Genomic DNA, 21079 nt, shown 5'->3' with positions numbered 1-21079 from the left:
AGGGTGCTGGTTTAGGGCTGTTCAGGTGGATCTCGGTTACTTCACCATTTTGAGAATCAGTTAGTGACTGCTGCTTATTTAGAGGCAGAGGTAAAACTGAAGAACCTGTAAATGTTAACAATTGCTTTTTTTTTCTATTTCTCATTCTTTTCTTTCTGAATTTATTAAGGACTAGATTGTGATGGAGCTCCCACTCTTGCCTTGGAGGGTTTAAAGATGGGAAGGCAGGAAGGGCACGAAGATGGCATAATTTTCTCTGTGATCTCCTCTCCGTGCAATTGTGCTTTAGACACTAAGTTTTCAGGTACACGGCGAAAACCTCAAATACAGATGTTTTTAGCCTTGTGGCAGAGATCACCTTCAAACTCTGAGCCCATGAAGTTATATCTGCCTCAGCACACATGTGAATTGATGCAGCACCTCCAAAAATGATGACTCAACCCCAACTGGGGCAACCAAGCAATTTAGCGTTTTCATAAGGAAGCCAAACTCACTTGAAGAGAAGCTCCTACCATTTGATACCACGTCCTTCACCTGCTGGGACCTGCTAACTGGCTTTCTAAGCAGTTCATGGGATTACAGTGCAAGCTCCTTATCTGCTTCCAGGGTGCCAGGGAGAGCCCGGGGTGGAGACGAGATGGCAAAATGCAGGCTGGCAAGCTGGGTTTCCTGAGCCATGGCCCAGTAATTAATGTTCTGCTGGTGAGTTCCCTCACTTTTAGACGGCTTTTGCTGACAGAAGGTGGAACTGTGCAATCTTAATAATAACTCACTGCTTTTCCAGATCATTTGGTTTAAATACCAGTCCTTTTTGTGAGAAATAGTTTCTTGTATAGGATATTCTTGAGACCAATTTGGGGAAAATGCATATGGTCCTAAATAATACCACACTGTTTGCTCTTCGGAAGGTAAGATTTTCTCTAAAAAGAGGGTAAGTGCTATAGCTTGAAGCCCAGTTACATATCCTGAACCAAAATGAACAAAGCGACTCAACAGTGAGCAGATCTGACGATTCCAAGTTCAGCTAGAAGCCTTTGCAGCAAAAACGGGGAACCCCAGAATTTCCTGGCACTTCCAAGATGCCAAGGACAGGCTACTGGCACCCTGGGATGCCATCCTCCTCCTCCCAGGAGTGGGGTGCATGGGGTGCCGGTGGGAGGGAGCTGACAGCATGCCAGGTCATCTTGGTAGTTCATGCCCAATAACACTGGCTACCTCCGTGTTAGAGGACAAATGGGTCTTTTCTGGTAAATAGATGTGCTTTATTTTCTGGAGCAGTGAGAAGATATGTACTGCATATCCAAGTCTCACGTACTGCTGTCATTTCATAAATAAACCTAAAAATTACAGCGTGTTTACAACACTGCTGTCAGGACTACCAGCAGGCAAAGACAAAGCTCACCCCGGCAGCCTTCAACGTGTTATTAGGACATCAGCTCTGCATAGTCAGTCCTAGAGTAATTCTAACCGCTTGCATCTTGTTTTTTTTTAAATAATTTTAAAACCTGATCATAGAATAGCACCCAATCCTTGTGGCTTTTGACTTTCCTCTCCAAGAGGTGACACTCAAATTAAAAGCAGAACAAAAGCCCAGTGGAAACGCCACCAAATTCTTGGCCGTATGTTAAACATGAAGCAGCAACTGAAAATAGCTTGTTGGAAAGAGAAAAGCATAAACTCCAGCACTACTAAATCTCATTAAGTAGCAACTACCTTTTTATTGCCTGCCTACATTTACGGTGATGCTACAGCACGTAAGACTGCACGCTACTGTAGAGCAGCACAGCTCTCACATCTCAAAAGTAATTACATCTGCAGAAAGGTGACATTCAGCTCTAGAAGAATCACGCTATAGTGCCAATTTTATTTTTAATTTTTAAACCAATTCCTTAAAAATGGAATACTGGAGAATGACACTGACTTTCAAGGAACAGATTCAGGAAATTTAGAAACTGTTCCCATACTAGAGAATGACAGTACCATCTGAACACGTCTTCTAGCATCTGCTTAGTATTTAATAATTAGATGACCACCGAGAACAACCAGGCAATGCTGCATCAACATTGCTTTTTTAATCAGTGGGAATTATAACACAGAATTACACAGTTGCCCATAACTTAACGAAATTCCACATATTTAGGAAACATAAAGTTAGCAGGTAACTTACAACAGCGCGGACCCCGTACTGTTTTTCCACTTTGTCTTTCAGCTGCCTGAAGCAAGCCTCCATCCGCTCGTGGAACGGCCGCAGTGCCTCCGTCACCTTCTCCCCGTGAATCCGGATGCCTTCCGCCAGGAATGGGATCTGGAAAGCAGAGTTAACGTTGCTTCAGTCTGCCCAGTCTTTCCTAAGTGAAAACTTACGGCAAGACTCCCACAGATGTTGCAAGAGGAGTGAAAGACCTCATGGAATAGTAGTAGTAGCAGTAGCAGCAGTAATAACAATAAAATTGATAACAACAACAACAACCACGACCACCACCATAATAAACCCCACAATAATAATAGCAATAATAATAACAATAATTCTCATCATCATAATCATAATTTATTGTATATGAAGCACAACAGAGTAAAAAAGGACCTAAAAATCTGTTATACGTTATTTCCTTTCTTCTCTGTTAACCAAAGTCCTTTAAAATTAATACAGCCCTAGTTCTGCCCAGTAACCACATACTGGAGGCACAGCTGAATTTATCAGATAGCACAAATATTCCTTTGATGTTATATTCACAGGCCCCCATACACGCTGTACTTTAAAACGGCAAACTGATGAATGATGACTCTCACGCCAAGTTATTAATATCAGTCCTTTGCTAATTTCATGAAAACAAAACCTTGAAGGAGAAAATACTTGTATGCTTTCTTTAATAAATGCTATTTCTAAAACTGTAAATGAGCTACATCCCTGGACATGTATCTATTGCAGAGCAATATTTATTAATAAAACATACAGCTTTATATACCATACCTTTCTCCCTCAAAAAATTTTATTTTCTTTGTAAACAGAACAGAAGAGAAAAAAAAAAATCAAATTAATTCTCTTTTGTAACTGAAAATAATAATTTATCTTCAGGGCTTCTGTCACAAAATACCCATGCCAACACAGGATTATATAATTACTTCATAGTGTGGAGGTGTAGCTGACCTTTTAAAATGTTTTAAGGGAGACGTTTTCATTCCCACAGCTATCCAGACATACCATTAGAGTTTTCTACCTCCAGCTTAGGAAAAATATTTCCTCTTTCAGGTCCATTTCAGCCCACACAGTGCTCTGATTCTAAACTAGATATTCTCTGCAGCAATCAAGCTAAGAGGCTTCTGCTTAATAATTCATAATTAAATCATAATACTGATTAAAAACAGATTTTTCTAATAAGACTGAACAGCAATCAGAAGGAGTAGCTTTATTAGTAAGGAGAATAATAAATACACAGATGAATTGCAGATGAAATAACTTGAGAAATCTTATCCAGATGATTCTCTGTGATTTGGCACTATTGAAATGGACACAGTTTCTCCTCCTGAAAGACTGCAAAAGAAGCAAGAATAATGAAAAAAAAATATTATTGTAGTCACTTCTATTTACAGCCATATGGATTTGTACTCTCCAAAAATTAAACATCAAAAGCAGAAAACTTCCCTGCTTGGAATAAGTAAAAGAATTTCCAAGTTGTTATAATTATCAGGCCACACTGTGACCCTCCTATTTTGCAGGTGTCAGTGGTCACTTGGCTCATTTATTTAAAAGAACCTGCTGACATTTTAAATGGATTCTTTAAAAAAGTATCAAATTACCAAGACGAAGTGCATGTGGGGTCCGAAGCTTCAGCTCTGAGATAATTTTTACAAGCAGAAAATGCACTAATGAGCCTGTCCTAGGGATCAGCCATCTGCAATTTAGAAAATCAAACAATGTGAAGTAAATGACATTTTTTTTTGTAGGAAAATGCCCCAGTACGGAAAAAAAAAAAAAAAAAAAGAAAAAGAAAAAGTAGGTGCTTCCTTCTGTGCCCCAAATTGAAGGTGCTAAGGAGCATTTCAACTGTTGGCATGCACCGGGCGTACACCACCAGCCCTGGAGATCTTCTGGAACTTGGAGAAATAAAATAATGGGAGGGCTGATGGGCAGGGCTGCTGGGAGCGGGCTGGGCTGGGAGAACGTGAGCACCTAAAGGCTGGTGGCCTCCTTGTACGGGAACTGCTGGGAGACCAAGGAACTGGCAAGAGGAGGCACCGACTATAAGGGAATGAAAGAAGACCAGAAACCACAGAAGAAGAAGAAAATCCTTGCTATTCCTTTAAAGAAGCTGAATTTAATAAACTTCCCGCGGCTTTGCTACAGAACTTCTGTGAGATTTCTGAGTCACGGTATTTGGTCTCCCTGTCCAAGACCACTTAATCCTTTAAATATTTATTAAGTACGGAGAGAAAGTACCTTCATACTGTTATACCATTTCTGCTTCACCGTCCTCTACTAAATTCCAAACTCTTCTGACACCTCTTTTCCAGACATCCACACAGGGAAATCTGGTGACGAGTGACACTGAATTTTAAACCGGTAGGAATCTTTGTCGGATGTGCAGACAGAGGCAGAATTTTGCCGCGTTCACTATATTGCCAGTTCGTTTGGCTTTGAAGCAATGGGGGGGTTTGCTTAGGGCTCTATTTCAAAAAACCCTACAGGGCGTCCTCACCTTTGGAGAGATGAACAAAACAGTAAAGGTAACATAAGCAGCTGAGCTAGAAATGAATGAGCTGAATGAGAAAGGAAACCAGCTCCACATAACACTATTTTGTAACTCTAATCTTTGTCGATACTAAAATTTTATACACTTTCACTGCAACTTAAAATTATTCCCTGATTTTCTTTTTTTTTTTTTTTTTTTTAAGATCTTGATACGCTTGGCTGAAAAGAACCAAAAAGCTACATAGATTTGAATTATTAATCTTAAATCTTAAAAAGAAAATCTTTCATAATAATGGTATCATAAAATATGATTGTAAAATCTATGCTAAAATTCTTTCAGCTATATAGAAGCAGCACAAGATTTTTATGTGACATACTAGTTTTGGCATGCTGTAAATATATTAGCTAAATACAGACCAATTAACTTCATTGATTATTCATGTCATTACCATAATTTCAATCAATCATTTCATTATCTTCATGTTAAAATGAAAGATCCGTTTGAAATGATGTAGTTGCATGGAAGCATTTTTTTCTAAGCTGGAAAAGCACTAAGATGGACAAAAATGGACATTGCTCTACTCATTATATTTATCTGAAAAAATAATAGAAAGAAACTTATACATAAAGTTCACAGGAATTATAAAAGGACAATATCCTGAAGAGCATGAATTCCACAGCACAACGGAGGAAAAGATAAGGAGATAGACCCCCCCCTAAATTTAATGAGTCAGGTGATAATACGATTGTCAGGCTACTCTTTCATATATCCAGATTGATTTATACAGCATAAAGAAAATCTCTGTGTGATTGCAAAACTCCAAGCCCCACATTATTGAAAAATGAAAACTCATTTTCGCTTTCAATCACTGTCAAGCCCATGATGAATTCAGACCACTGCCTCACTTTGGGAAGTTTCCATAACAACTCCCTCCCCTGACACCAGCGGATGCTGGCAGCCAGCTCCCCATCCTGCTCCCGTCTCCTCAGCTACCTCTGCTCTGACAACTGAAAACAATTTGAGGCGAGGTTTAAGTCTTAGGATAGACTAAATGTATATGAAACAGCTAAGGTAATTTAAAAGCACTGATTTCCACAGTGAAAGGGTTAGACCTTTTAGTAAAAAGGTTTTTCAGATATAAAAATAGTTTTTCTATCTTTTCCTACCTTTTCTTTCTCTTTTTTTTTTTTTTTTTTTCTGGTTGCTATCAATACTGATGGGAAATTATGTATTTAAAACCACTGAATAAATAAATAAATATATAAATATATAAATAATAAATAAATGAATAAAAAAAATACAGTGTGATTAGCTCTCACACATATTTTCAAATAGTAATATTATTCTAACACACAAATGTCACCAAAGTGAATCTTGGCTGAGGAAAAGTGTGTTTGTAATTCATTTGAAGTATCGCTATCAGAGGCAAAGACGGAGAGCTGACATGAAGTTAAGTCTTCTGGGATAAAATTATCTTCCTCTATAAAACTTAAAGCTCCTAAAATCTAATCTTCTGTAACAGCTCACAAGAAAATAAATAAATAAATAACCAAACCACCAAATAAATAAATAAATACTTTTTTTTTTCCCCAGACCAAAAGAGTGATAGTTTTATGGTCTTCAGTGGTTTGGTTTTTGGTTTTTTTGTTTGGTGTTATTTTTTTTTTTTTGGATTCTGCATCTTTGGTTCTACTACCTCTAAGATTGAAACCAATAGAAATGTAAATGACTCCCTTTATTATAAAGAGAGAGCTGAATATAAAAAGACAATTATGCACTTTCTTCTTCTGTGGGAAAAACATTTCCAGACGTTGGTATTTTTTTTAGTTACCATGAAATTATCCTGAGACCACTGGAAAAGGCCTGGTCAGCATCTATGGAACAAAACTGGAATTGTTTCTTGTTTGTCCTGAAAAATACTCTTTGGTACCTGTAAATGCAGCTCTTCACGCAGGAGGGCTCCTGCTTTGTGTCGAGCACAGGGCTGGAAACCTGCCTTCCAGTCCCAGTTTAGCAATTACTACCTGTGTGACCCCACATTTAAATGGTTTCTACGCTAACACGTCATAAAAATACCAGGGAATTCACACGCGTTGTGCATCACTGATGCTTTCGTACCATGTTAAATTACACAGCAAATGAAGCTATGTGAGCATCTAGATGAATTTTGCATGCAAATTAGTTTTTGCAACTCTCCCATGTAGTATTCTGTGCTAAAAGGAACTGTAAGTGTACTTCGAAAGTACTTAATAAATGGAAAATGTGTTGGTTGAAGAAAGAAGTGAATAGGTAACTAAAACCCATCCCAGTGCCTGCAAGTGGGAGGAGGCACTCAGGGCTGGGCATTTCAGCTTACTGTCCGAGAAGAATTTCTGACATCAGCCTCATAAAATGAAAATGCAAAACTAAACGGCCAGTAATACCAACCAACATTATTACAGAATATTTTCAAATTTGATATAGATGGGACATTTTCACGGTATTATGGTTATAAATTAAAAAAGGAAAAGAAAAACCCAAGCTGATCATATTTGTTCCTTGTGGGTTTATCAAATGACAAATTATGTCGGATTTGAAAAAATGAACTTTAGTTCCAGTTCCAGGGCAGTTTTAAATGGCAAAGAATTTTCTCAATAGTGACATGAAACTGCCTTTGTACAGCAGTTGGCTCAGACCAATCTGACTTAAGGTTTCTTTACCTGCCAAGCGATCAGGTCCTTCAGTTTTTCAATCTTGTCATGATCTTCTGGATGCTCATGAATATATTTTTCAGTGAAGAAGGCCTAGTCAAGAGAGAGAAATGAGCAGTTACTGCAGAAAATGAATCAACCTGTACTACCATGGAAGAATTACCTACAGCAAAGATAAATGAATCAAACAAAAAGTTTTGCAAAATAGCAGCAACAGCTCCAAATACAAAGTGAAAATCTGGGAAAGAGACATAGAATGTAACAAGGTTTTGAGATTAAGACATTAATCTCTTGCAACCAGTAAAGTAGGCAGATGAGCGCATGGTGATTGAGACCAAATCTCAAGGGTCACCCTACAGAGGACTTGGCCCAGGCTCTGTGCTCTCTGAGATGTCCTCCTAGCAGTTCCCAGGGTGTAAGAACTTTTAGTAGATGAAATGGCTGAGAGAAGGACATAAAGGGTCCTTCATGTCCTTCATGAAGGACATGAAGGGTCCTTCAGGGATAAACATGTCCATCAGCATGTAACTTCTCTGTTTATGTTACAACACACATGTTGTTTGTGCATGATTAATTAAAATTATAAAATAATTTTAACTTAAAAAAATAAAATTTATAAAAAAAATATTATTAATGTTCACAACATAAATAACAGATACTGCATTTATGGTTTCCCAATGTTAGTATCTTATCCCGCATAACTTTAAAAGCTAATGTTGTAAACATGCCGCTAAGATTATGTAGACATATTTGCAAGTGACTGGTATCTCATAAGTCTCTACCATTTGATTCATCCTTTAAAAACTCCTGCACTGGAAAGCAAGGGAGAGAATTGCAATCGGTTACTTTGGGCACTGAAGTTCACCCAGAAATTCCTGCTTCAGCTCCAATGTCCAAGCACATCAGAGCACACATGGAGAATGTCATCAGTCTTGGTCTCTTGTCAGTAATTGTCCACCACATCCCTACATAATTACTCTTGCTGATAAACATATCAACCAACTGAGCCAGGCTGGATGGGGCCGGGAGCAGCCTGGGCTGCTGGGAGGGGTCCCTGCCCACGGGGGGGGGGGGCGTGTGGTGGAACGAGATGGTCTTCAAGGTCCCTTCCAACCCAAACAGTTCTGTGATTCTACGATGCGATGAACTCTTACTTCAAATGTAGAAAGACACAAACGTATCCATAAATATCAGAAAGACATTACAAATCTGAAGTTTTCAGCATCACCCTACAAAGCCCAGAGGAGGGGAAACACACGTGCTATTTCTATACGAACAGCCGCCCGCCCCGCAGCACGCCAGGGCAGTGCAGGCTCCAAGAGGTGAAGCACTGCAGGAGAGAGAATTTTGACGCTACCTTCTCATAGTTTGTGAACCCTCCCATGACTGCAGGATCCACAATGCCATTCAGGAGCATCGAGAGGGGGTTGATGGGTAGATTTGGATCATTTAAATGCTGTTGAACCATATTATTGATCTTATCATTTGTCAGCTGCATGGTTTCTATTGCATTTTCCAGTGGGCTAATTTCAACCTAAAATAAAAACAAAAGGAAGTTTTAATCAAGGAGGAGAGTTTTTAACCTGACGCAGAACTGGCTGTCCACCAAACCACCACTATTAGAAACATTCCAGGAATTTCAGAACAAAAGATATTTTAACCAATCATTAACAGAAAGGGTGGTTTCAGGCGTTTAGATTTTGGGTATCTGTACACCACAGGAACTGATACAATAATCAATATCAGTGGAGAAAGTCAAACGCATTTTGCTGCTGTAGGACAGATGACATCTCAGCACAACAGCAAAACACTTAGAAAGGCTCTGACAGGAATCACGTGAGGTTTTTGGAGGATTAAGGAGAACATGAGAGATTACGAGTCAGTGAGTTTTAGCAGTACAAAGAAGATCCAGCTTAATGTAACAGCAAGAAAGAAATGATAACTTAATGTGGATTTTCTGATGGAAAATGTAATCCTAAGGAGCTCAAAAATCAAGAAGATGTTTTTGCAGTGATTATTTTAGCATATTTCCAAGGAAATCATGTTTAATATGTTGAAGAGATGACTTTTAAGCTATCAGCTCTGCTTTTTCCCACAAGGTTGCATTTTCTTCATCTGAAAGTTGATAACCTGAAGTAAGAAATTTTCTTCCTCACATAGCCTGGACTTCAATGAGGGGAGCTCCTCAGATGTCCTCATGGGGTGGATTAGCTCTTACTATGTGTAGAACTTGCTTTATTTTAATTGAATAATCTCCAACTACTATTTATGATCGGATACTGTTTTTCAGCATGTCAGCTGCTCATGTTGTAAACGCAGTATTACAATACTTAAAATATTGCTAAAATATGTACATTGAGTGAATAGGCTAAAAACTGCTAACGTGCAGTGATCCAGAGTGTAGACAGTCTTCAGCGGAAGACATAACCTACTTACATTAAAAAAATGATGTGGTAGGATCAGAAAAGGAAGGTTAATCGAGGCCTGCGAGGAAAACGCAAGTGTATATTTGATTACACCCTAATTTACATAAATGCTACATAAACAAAGAAGCACTTCTACCTGGCTATCAGCTGCTTACCATGTTTCTGAGAAGCACTTATAATCAAATCTCTGTAGTTGCTACTCTTACACCTGGCATCTGATTACATCTAGGATGTTTTAATTAGCATGTTTAAATGTCTGCCTGGTGAATTGTTCTGGAAGGAAGCAGCCCGCCGCGGTGCTGCGGTGGCTGCGGGCAGCCCAGGCTCCCTCGGCCAGAGGATGGCGGCAGGTCAGAGCCGAACGCGCTACCCACCAAATCCGGACCGGGAAAGTGAGACCGTATTCAACCGCTGATCCGGCAAGAACTGTCACGAACACTGTAAGCTAAATTTAGGATTCTGTCATTTGTATTAATGGGCTTATCACTACGCAATAATCTGTTGATGAACCATTGCTTTTAATGCTCTTGAATATCTACAGAAATCAGCACTCATTGAGCTGACAGACATCTTTTTTGACTTTTGTGTATCGGCAATCATGGCTTTCTTTCTCATTCTCCTTTCTTCTACTACTCTTACAATCCCCCCTCTAATTTTTTAAAAGCAGATGGAGAATTGCAGTTCCCATCCTAATACTGTATACTGTGCTTTGGAACTTACTGAAAGCTATTTATTAAAAATACCTATACTTGTAAATCATGAGCCTTGTTCCAAGTATCTTGCTAACTCCGGACACTACGCCATCTATTCAGAGCAAACAGAAATGCTATACATTTGCAACACTAGAAAATGAAACATTAAAACAGAAGGAAGATTAGCATTTGTCCTTTTTAAACTAAGTGCAATTCAAAAATCCAGTTTCTAAGTCACTGGCTGGCCTCAGCAAATTTTTCCCCTGAAACCACTTGTGTCCGGCTAAAACAAATCAGGTACAGAATAATGAATGTGTACAACAGATTCCTTGCAGATAATGAACAGATTGAAAAAGGCTTAGGTAAAAGTACTCAGAAAGAATTCTAAAAGCAATCAGATTTAGGGAAATTATGCATGTTCCTATGGGTTATGTAACATAATACACTGCATTTATTAAATTACTCGGTTCTCTCTCAGCACTGATTTGATATGATCTCACCTCTTCCTTTAAAGATATTGCAGGTCCATCAATAAAATATGAAATGTGCAAAGCTACTTTAATTCATCCTGTTTAGTAAAACATCAATATCTGTATCTATAATCAAAATTTAGCATTACAGGGATGTAAACCTTGTGATCCTGCTTCCAGCATTTTAGCTGGCAGGAATCTTGAAGAAAGTCAATACCAATTTTGCAGTAACTACGCTAGAGCTAGGTCAAAAGGTATTCGTTGCCATCTTCCCACATATTATTAAGTTCTATTCTGGTATAATTTTTCAACTATGCGCCCAATATAAGCCTTACTTACAAAAAGCTTATAGAAAGCACTCTGCCAGGATTTATGCACATTTCGATGACAAGCATAGCGTTAAAGGTGCGTGTATACAAATTGCCTGCATAAAGCAGCCTGTCAGGCTGCGCTCTTAACTCATAAGGAAAAGAGACTTTCAACAGATTTTCCAGCCTTTACAAACAACACTTTTTTGCAATCATGAAGATAAATACAATCTTCTCTATCAGGATTATATTGAAAACACAAAATTCATTAAAAATTCAATGCGTTTTATTCAGCTGCCTGTTACTGTCAAACATCACATTCATATTCTGTTACTATAGATACCATAGTAATTTTCTGCATTACTTCTGTTCATCTAAATACAACTGTCCAACATAACCTCAATGGAGCAATGAAAAAGGTTTTAATTAATCATATGCAAATTGATCTTTTCCTTTAAAAATAAGCCTCACGAGAGATTTATAAACTGCAGTAACAATGTTTTTATTGCTACTTAAAAATTACAGCTGCGTTAAGAATAATTTAATCTTAAAGGCATTTAATGGGTATGTCTTATCTAAACACTCTAAATGGTAGAACAGAGAAGGGCGTACTTCAGAGTTACTCTGCGAGGTTGCTAGGGGTATATTTTAGCTAACTCTGGAAAAGAAACAAAACTGACCTTCAGTCACAAAGGATAAGCATAGAAAAAATGCAAACACATACAACGCATCTGATTGATGGTATATTTTCAATAAACTACCATCAAACCACCCAAATCCCTCTTTTCCAAAATTCAGACTAGTTTTATTTTGATGTGGCAGGGTTCCCCTGAAACACCTCGGGTCTCTTTGGATTTCGGGCACGAGGCTCACACCACAGGCTGCAATGGTCACCTGCTGAAAGCCAGGAACGCTTCCCAGCAGCATTTCAAGCATCCGATGGGCCCTTGCCCGAACGGCCAGGAAGAGCCAGCCCACATTTCCTTCTCTCAGGAGTGGGAAAGCGTTACTTGAGTCACCCTCCATCAATAACCAGCATCCTCAGCAAGCAATTTCCCCTTGCCTTAGCATGCCAGATACAGTCCCATTGATTGCTTGTTCACAGACCTGAAGCGCAGTCACACAGACATCCAAACGCTCCCTGGCTGTTTAAGAGCCCCATTCTTTCATGCGATCTCAATAAAGCCAAATTGATCTTACCATGAAAACTGATTTGACTTCAAACCACCTCAGAATCCCTGGTAATTTATACGCTGTCACATAGATGGTTCTCTCAATCCACATATTCTGCAAACATCACATAAACAGCGCATTATCAGATGGATAGCTGTTATCTTAAGCGAAGCCTTAGAACATTATCACCAGGAAAAGGAACCACAGTACGACAGACATTACGAAGCCGGGGGGAACTTCAGGGGGTATCTGCTCGGGGAGGGGATGGGGTGGCACCGATTCAAATTTGATACATCATTTAGTAGAGAACAACTGCTCTCTTACCAAAGGAGAACGCTATGTGAAAAATCCACCGGTTTTACCAGACTGCCATTTTTCCCACAAGGGCTTTTAAGTACCATCCTCTGCAAAACCACATCATCTTGATATGGGGAAAGCTTCTGCCCCAGGAGGGCAGGGGAGCTGGGTTCCCCGGAGAGCTGGTGCTGTCTCCATCCTCAGAGGTTTCAAGACCCGCTGGGGTAAAGCCCTGAGCAGCCGGGTCTGACCCAGAGCTGGCCCTGCCTGGGGCCGGGGTTGGACCCAAGGTCCCATCCTGACCTGAATTTGTGATTCTGTGATTTCACCTGAGCTGTAACCTGCAATGGCTTCGTTGTAACATCTCACTGGATTGAATGGAAGGATGCGTGAATTAACATCTCTTCCTCCACATGTGTGTATTTGGTTCATAACCAATGTCAAAGGCATTTCCTGATCCGATTTGGTTACAACTGGCATACGTTGGTGGTTCCTCTTATTTATTATGAGTTTTTTTAAAAACGGAATTGTTTATTCCATCCTCCATTAACAGAAGAAGTAATTTCAACGTGATTTAGATACACCTAAATTTTTTTTATCTATACTCAAAAGGTATCGTGAACTGTAGTGCTCCAGTCTAGCATTATGCTTTTAGAAAAATAGGATCTCCTACCACCTCAGCTAAACCCACACAGATTAGTAAATTATAAATTTTTGATATAACAGCCATCAAGGGAAGTCACATACACTAAAGGAGTCTCTGAATGAATACCCAGTCTTAGCTGTAGGAAACCAAGTACTCGGCATTTATTGGCACATTTAGTAGATTAGAACCTGCTACTACACAGAAAACCGAGTTCTTTGCTCAAGAAATGATGCATTAATTTATTACTTTAATTACTACTACTACTTTACTACTAACTGCGCCCACTAGAACCCCTGTGAATAAAATGGTGGCTATAAAAAAAAAGGCAATCAACTTGATGTAACCTGTTGTAAACGTTTTGATGAATACAAGCTGTGCTCAAAGGGAATTTTATTGACCATTAGATGAAACATATGGTTTAGTAAAAAAAAAAATGGTATTACTGCAAAAAGATTTTTAGATGCCTGACTAGAATCTTCATGGAAAGACAAGATTTCACAAGAGACATCTATCTTTTCAGGTATAGCCATTTTAAAATTTCTCAAAACAGCTGGTTTTTAACAAAGCAAATACAGCTTTGTCCATTTTTTCTAGTGGTGTAAACCAGAAAACGATAAATTGGTTTAACTGAATTTCTATGAAAAATAATCACATTTAAACCTATTTTTCAACAACCAAAGCATAATGAATGTTTCAGATTCTCAAAATAGAGGGGAATAAACAAGCAAACTCCAAAAGTATTCCATTTTCTTTCTTTCTTTCTTTCTTTCTTTCTTTCTTTCTTTCTTTCTTTCTTTCTTTCTTTCTTTCTTTCTTTCTCTCTTTCTCTCTTTCTTTCTTTCTTTTTTTTTTACCGCAAACTCGTTGTCTGGGTTTTTCTCTCCTTTCCGAACAGGGCGTGAATACTCAAACCGTTGGACTTCATTCACCCTATAGAAACTGAAAAAAGGGAAAAGGACAATCAATACCCAATGCCATCTGTTTAGGAATTGCTGCTAAACTCTAGTACTAGAAAAAACCCCAAACACTTATGCATAAATATAACATGTTTATGGGATCATGGCTTTCCAGTGGGTTCGACGGAATCTCTGTTAATATTAAGAATACCTATGAAATGTCATCACAATTACTGCCGTCCTTGACCGTGTACAGATTTGTTATACAACAACAGGAACCAGTTTAAATATTTATTATAAAGGAGACGGACTGAAATTTCAAAACCAACCCAAACTCACCTCACGATCTGTTCTGACACCGGCCTGTGAAATTTAGACGGTAAATCCAGTTTTGGCTTTACAGTAAAGCACTGAATATCTGAACACAGGGGTCAAGAACCGAACAGTGAATCTCCGTCACACAGGGGCAGCTCAGGGGGCACACAAAAAAAGGGACAAAAAAAAGGGCACACAAAAGAAAGACGCAGACCAACCAAATGAACGCGTTACACCCACAAAGGCAGAAGTGCAACAGTCTCCTGCTCGCGTTGGCTGTAAATACTCAACGCGTGCGGCTGCAGGAGCCACTGTACAAGCCAAGGATACACTGGCCGGAGGAGCCTTTGATGTCATCACCCGGTGCTGATGTCGTCTTCATTTTTTCGGCGTTTGGAAACTGAGTCAATAACCTTGCTTCAAAGTCTTCGCGGCGTTCATACTCCTTTCCTCGGTAAATGAAGACTTTGTTCTGGAAACAAATTGAGAGATGAAATCCTAAGACCATTATCCCCAGTAATGAACTGGGATCTCAGAAGCATTGACTCCAATGCTGTTAAGTGAGAAATTTTACATTCCTCACGTTACAATATAATCGATAGTTTACAAATCTTTTATGCCACTTCAATAAAGCCCAGGTGGATTTCCTTGCCTCCAATTCAGCAATGAGACCATACAGCACACACCTTTAGGCGTAAGTACAAACCACGTTCAATTCGACAGGATCCAAATACGTTATTTCCAAGATCTGTAAAATAGGTGCCCATTGAAAACATATTAAGAGAAATTATGTCCTCTACCAAATTCAAGATCTCCCTCCGTAATTCCTCTCATCCACCTTCCTCAGCTAATGTTAGAATTGGCTTAAATAAAAAGAGGTAGGCTTTTGATGCACAAACATTTATAAAAAGCACTGAGGTGAGCAAGCAAGAGTAGCAGGGAACAGCATAAACAGAAAACAATGCTGATTTTAGGAGGAAAGTCCAAAGATCCTGACTCTTTCAGAAATATTGATACACCCTGGCCTCCATATTAGTTGATTAGATTTCTGCCATTGTACAGTTGTCTGCACACAGCATAACTTTCAAATTCAGTATATTGTATTTCTAAGTATTGGTTTCTTCTTCTAACCATAATGAAAATTAAGATATATTTTATACAGTCCATTTATATACTGAACAAGCACATTAAATTCTAAAGAAAAATGTAAAAGGCTACTTGCATTTTTTAACTGGTCAAACATATGAAAGTTTTGATATCATCTCATCTCAAACTGAACATTTGGTGAAAAAATTATACAGCACTTATTAGAAAAAGGGAGTTATGGCTGGGGTAGAAAACTGGAACAGTTTATGTTTGCCCAGTTGGGCTTAGTACTGCAGTGGTGCCTTTTGAAATGCACAGTAGAGGCATGAATACTCTCTGTTTAGGGAAAGAAAAAAAAAAAAAAAGAAGAAAGAGCAGACACCTAAGAAGTGTACATATACCTGTAATTAATGTATATATAATTCACAGGGAACAGTGCAGTAGAAGAAGTTTGTGTTGAGGGTTTTCTCAATCAGCAAGGCACTTAATAGCCTATTTTTCAGAGTTTTTATTGTTCATTTCTTGCAAACTGACCAATCCACACAGCTTTTGTAAAGCATGGTGTTTCCCCACACTTAAAACCCCCCAGTCCTTCACACTTGTGAAGAGAAAAAGCAGTTCAATATTAATATCTCAGACTAACACCACTCTGCCTCGCATCCCTTTGACTAACTGGTTTATCCTCCCCCTCTGCTCTGCCCTGGTGAGGCACATCTGGGGTGCTGGGTCCAGTGCTGGGCTCCCCAGTTCAGGAGAGACAGGGAGCTACGGGAGAGGGGCCAGAGGAGGGTACCAAGGTGAAGAGGGGACCAGAGCATCTGCCTTATGGGGAAAGGCTGAGAGAGCTGGGCATGTTCAGCCTGGAGAAGAGGGAGAGGGCATCTCACCAGCGCCTACAAAGATCTTAAGGGCGAGTGCCAGGAGGACGGGTCCAGGCTCTTCTCGGCGGTGCCCAGCGACAGGACAAGGGGCATCGGGCACAGGCTGCAGCACAGGGGCTTCCATCTGAGCGTGGGGCAGAACTTGTGCGCTGTGAGGGTGAGCACGGGCACAGCTGCCCGGAGAGGCTGTGGGGTTCTCCTGCTCTGCAGACACCCCAACCCGCCTGGACGCGGCTCTGCGCAGCCTGCTCTGGGGGACCCTGCTCTAGCAGGGGGTGGGACGGGGTGGGCTCCAGAGGGCCCCTCCAGCCCCCACCATGCTGCGATTAACACAGCACTTAACGGGAAGGCTGTGTTGTGCTCTCTGCATTCTTGCCTGTATGCCCAGGGTTGGGTCCGAGGCTGGGTCAGCCTGGCCCACGGCCCCCCGCTCACTCGGCCAGAAGGGTCCGCTCTGCCCGCTGCCGTTCAGGGCAACCCCTCGCTGCTGAGCAGCTCCTGCTTGCGGGATGTTCCTGGTCTTTCTAGGGGGTAACGTGCTCTCTGTTGAGAGTGACGGTACATGTGACAAAATTCCAGGGTGACTGACAGCTCGTCCCTTTGAAAAGTTATCAGTGACTTTATTGTACATTCATCATTTTGAAGATTCCTGAAAATGCAAGTCTTCCTTCACTACAATATCATACTGATTAAACAATTTTCTAGAGGAAAGGGTTAGCCAATCTTAACAGTGACTCCTCATTGGATATTAAATGGTTTTTTTTTTCCTGGTGAAGCTTAAGAAACTGTTAGTAAACCTTTTACAGAAATCTTATTAAAGTTTTTTTACTTAACGTGCCACAGACAGGTTTTGCTGTTTGATGCTTGAGAAAAGCTATTGCATGTAAATTACTTTACATGTATTTCAAACAGCAAAACCAATTCTTAGGTTTTCTGCATTGAATCTCTCTCGACTCGGTCTTTTGCTCCACACAGCAGCTTGCACGTTATCGTGGCTTTACATCTGTTACTACCACACGGCTTTGCCAGGTTGCAGAATTGCATTTCACTCGCGTTGGGTGGCTCTGGGCACCAGTGACCCTGCCACCTTCCAGCAGGCTCAGGGTCCCTTTGGCATGAGTTGCCCAGCCCCAATCTGGAGACCGAGCAGCGGGCTAACACACGAGAGCTCATCTCCCAGTTTTTGTTTGAGGGGCTGCATGCAATGGGTGCTGCAAAACACACTCTTACCCTGGGGCCAGCTTTATTCCTGACAGCCACAAAGAACTGATAATTTGTTGCACTTCCCAGGGGGCACAAATGGTACGAGTACACCTGTAGTACAGCATCCCAGGGTGTAGGGAAAGCCATATGTATTTGCGGCTTTTGGGGATGATTCAAGAATTTCAGCTTCTTCACAAGGGCTTTAGTTCGTTGGTTGCAATGGAGGCTTTTTCCAAATGAACACTTGATTATGTACACACGTTTTATTCCTTGGGATTTTTTAAAACCTTTCCCTACTTCATTTTAATACGCCATGAAAGACCAGCCGACCACAAGTAACCTGACGAAGCCAGCCGTATCAGCTCTCCCTGGATTTATCCAGTGAGCTGGGCTTGAGCGTAAGCTTGGGTTTGTGCCTGGTGTTTATTATGGCTTAACCTGAGAGAGTTAATATGGAATCACTCAGTTATAACCAGGAACGCATCTCCTAATGAGTATTTCTAGGAGGAAACCCACCACCAGCCCCTGGCCTGAGACTAAATCTCTCTGAGTCTCCTGGACTGAGAGAATAATCTGAAAATAATAGTAATAACGTTAGCCTTCTGTCTCTTGACCTGCCTTAATTGACTGTAACTCTTCCACAGGGAGACAGTCTCCCTCCAAACTGAAAATCCTCAGCTCTGAAGGCAGACACGAGCAGCACAGCAGCTAAATAAATAAATAGCTAACGTGTTATTTCCATGTCACTGACTGCCCAGTGCCCCAGTCCAAAGAATCACGATACAGATGCAACTCAGACTTGTTAACCAGCCCCCCCCGCTTCTTTAGCCACTGATTCAACTCCATCCCCATCACCCCAGAATCTCCTTTCTTGGGGAGGAGTAACCAGTGGAAAAACTCTAAAATGCTGCCAGACTTACATTACTGGCACCAACTAAGTGACACATGCTGTAAATTGACAGATGACTCAGGAAAATCAATGCAAAAGATTGCTTTTAAAGGTATCACACAGATCTCTGATATTCAGCTTCAGCTTAGTGATTATGCTGGAAAGGACACTCACATGAAAACATGCTCACATACAAAAAAGGCTTCTCTACCATACCCATACACACACACACACACACACATATATATATATGCACCTGTCAGACAAAAAAGTCACTGTTTCAGACGGCGCTGGTTATTACCCTGATTTATGGATTGGGTGGTATATCCATACCCTGAAGAAGTATAAAGTATTGGATATGTATGAAGAAAAAGCATCTCTACTAAAATTCAACTATTCCATATTAGAAACTGGAAAGGAAAAAACAATGTTTGTTTTATACACCTAAGAAACAACCATAAATGTTAGCTAGACTGTAAATAACACACTGACACACAATAATGGACTTTCTCCACAATGAGGGATATTTCCCAAGCAAGAAGCTTTGCTATCATCTGTGGAAAAAGGTGGATGCTTACCCTTATGAATGTCGGAAATCCCTGGCCGTAGTATCCAACAGCAAAATAGTCTGGTTTTGGTCTTATCACTTTCACAATGTTTTCATAGAACTGGGCTTGCTTTCTCTGCAAAATAAATAGGAGGAATTTTAAAGACCTAAACTTTAAGGAGATTCCTTATACTTAAGATCTAGATCTCTTTTACGTGTATCGCTAACGTAAAGATGTCCATGTTTCATTTGCCCCTTTGCTTCCCCTTTTGATCAGATACACGCTAATATTTTGAAATACTAGACTCTGTAGCCATTGTTTTTATCCTTATCTTGGTGAACCTCACTTTTCCCGATCCAATATCTCCATTTTGATGAAGGTCAAGCGTTTGCAAGGCAGCCTGAACTCCCGGTCGGGGCACTGCCGGTGCTGAAGCACTGGAACGATGAAGCACATACCACCGGAGCCAGCTCATCTCGATGGTGCTGACTTCTCAGTTTCCAGCTGTTACATTTCATTACATTTTTTCTACTACTTTTTTCCCCCATATTTACAACTATTTATTTGCATACGGAAAGCACACAGTTGAGAATTGCAGAAAAATGTAACTTTTGGAATAAATACGCGCATGTCAGATGCCATCTGTTTTCGAAGAGGAATCCTTCTTTATCTCAAATGATGAAATAATAACAAATGTGCAGCTTCAGACGAGCTGTTCATTAACTTATTTTTAGTCCTTTCTGTGAGAGAATGAATTCTGATTTGGGAGGAAGTTTATTACTGCTCCCACACGACAGATAACAGTAAATGGCAAGAAGACTAGAAAGACCCAGATCTGTCGTATATTTCTCAGTTCACCTGTAGCAAAACTATTTTGTCATTTGTGAATTGTCTTAGAGTCTAATATTTAATATTACTTGAATAAAAGAGACAATAGGGAGAACAGAAAGAAACAAAAAACTTTTAAATTTTATTACGGGGGAAAGAAATAAGAGCTAGGATGCTAATGCTACTCAGCAGCAGCAATAAGGAATTCTGGTGGGGTAGGCAAGACCTGACTCATAGGGGAGTGTGAATTTTGCTCTCTGCCTTATTAGGGATAAATGCCCAATGCATGCTGGCACTAATTGCTGTGACATCTCCCTCAGTTTCCCCTGTCTGAAAAATAAAGAACTGATAAACTCAGTTGTCTGATGCGAGAATTGGAAGCTCTGGGTCTCCCCTGTTAGAAGAGGAAGGAAATTTATTTCCATACGCAGATGACCTCTGCCTGGTTTATCCCACTGCCTGGAATCGTGTCACCCAACGTAAACAATGCCGTATCTACTGTGCAAAAGAAATGGTGCAAAACACATGACTCGGGATTATTGGCCATCAGCTACAATGGGTGAAGTGCAAATTCAGACTTATTTCCTAAAAATGGATACAGGACGGTAAGTAAAGGGTGCTTGCTCTGCGACAGAGTTGTTCATGTTCCCATGTGCCAGCATAAAGGAGATGGAAAATTACAAATGAGGGACTCTGAGAGTAGCAACCCTCTGGTGAATAATCATATCTGACACATGAGCATCATTTCTAGCTGAGGAACAATCTCTACCAGATTCTTTTTATATTGAAATGAAGAATACTCTCTGCTAAACTCCTTGCCAGCGGTGTGGGCAGCAGGCCCAGGAGGGCACTTTGGGCACACCTAGGCAGCGGAGGAATGTTTTAGGTACACATCACTTACCTCCTGCAGTAAAAACCAACATGAAACCAGGCTCCAGATTTGTTAGGCAAATCCAAAACCCAGTTCAAATGCCACAAATAGAGGACCATCAGAAAGGGATATAAATTTTGCACTGGAGAACTGGTGGACCGAACCACGG

At 40.3% G+C, this 21079-nt stretch overlaps 1 protein-coding gene across 2 annotated transcripts in view; it reads right to left on the bottom strand.

The window, feature by feature from the left end:
- Positions 1-21079, bottom strand: part of DOCK1 (dedicator of cytokinesis 1) — a 319815-nt gene that overhangs the window by 27123 nt on the left and 271613 nt on the right. For both annotated transcript variants that reach the window (XM_040605768.1, XM_040605769.1), the window contains exons 40-47: positions 19242-19346; positions 14935-15076; positions 14629-14707; positions 14248-14332; positions 12478-12564; positions 8739-8915; positions 7391-7474; positions 2168-2305 (exon numbers count right to left, since the gene is read on the bottom strand). In XM_040605768.1, the coding sequence (XP_040461702.1) occupies positions 2168-2305; positions 7391-7474; positions 8739-8915; positions 12478-12564; positions 14248-14332; positions 14629-14707; positions 14935-15076; positions 19242-19346 (897 nt within the window). The remainder of the gene's footprint in view (positions 1-2167; positions 2306-7390; positions 7475-8738; positions 8916-12477; positions 12565-14247; positions 14333-14628; positions 14708-14934; positions 15077-19241; positions 19347-21079) is intronic.

This window comes from Falco naumanni, chromosome 9 (genome assembly GCF_017639655.2).
Source record: "Falco naumanni isolate bFalNau1 chromosome 9, bFalNau1.pat, whole genome shotgun sequence".
Classification (NCBI taxonomy): domain Eukaryota; kingdom Metazoa; phylum Chordata; class Aves; order Falconiformes; family Falconidae; genus Falco; species Falco naumanni.
The sequence above is the reverse complement of the archived record's forward strand: the minus strand, read 5'-3'. Positions and strand labels throughout refer to the sequence as shown.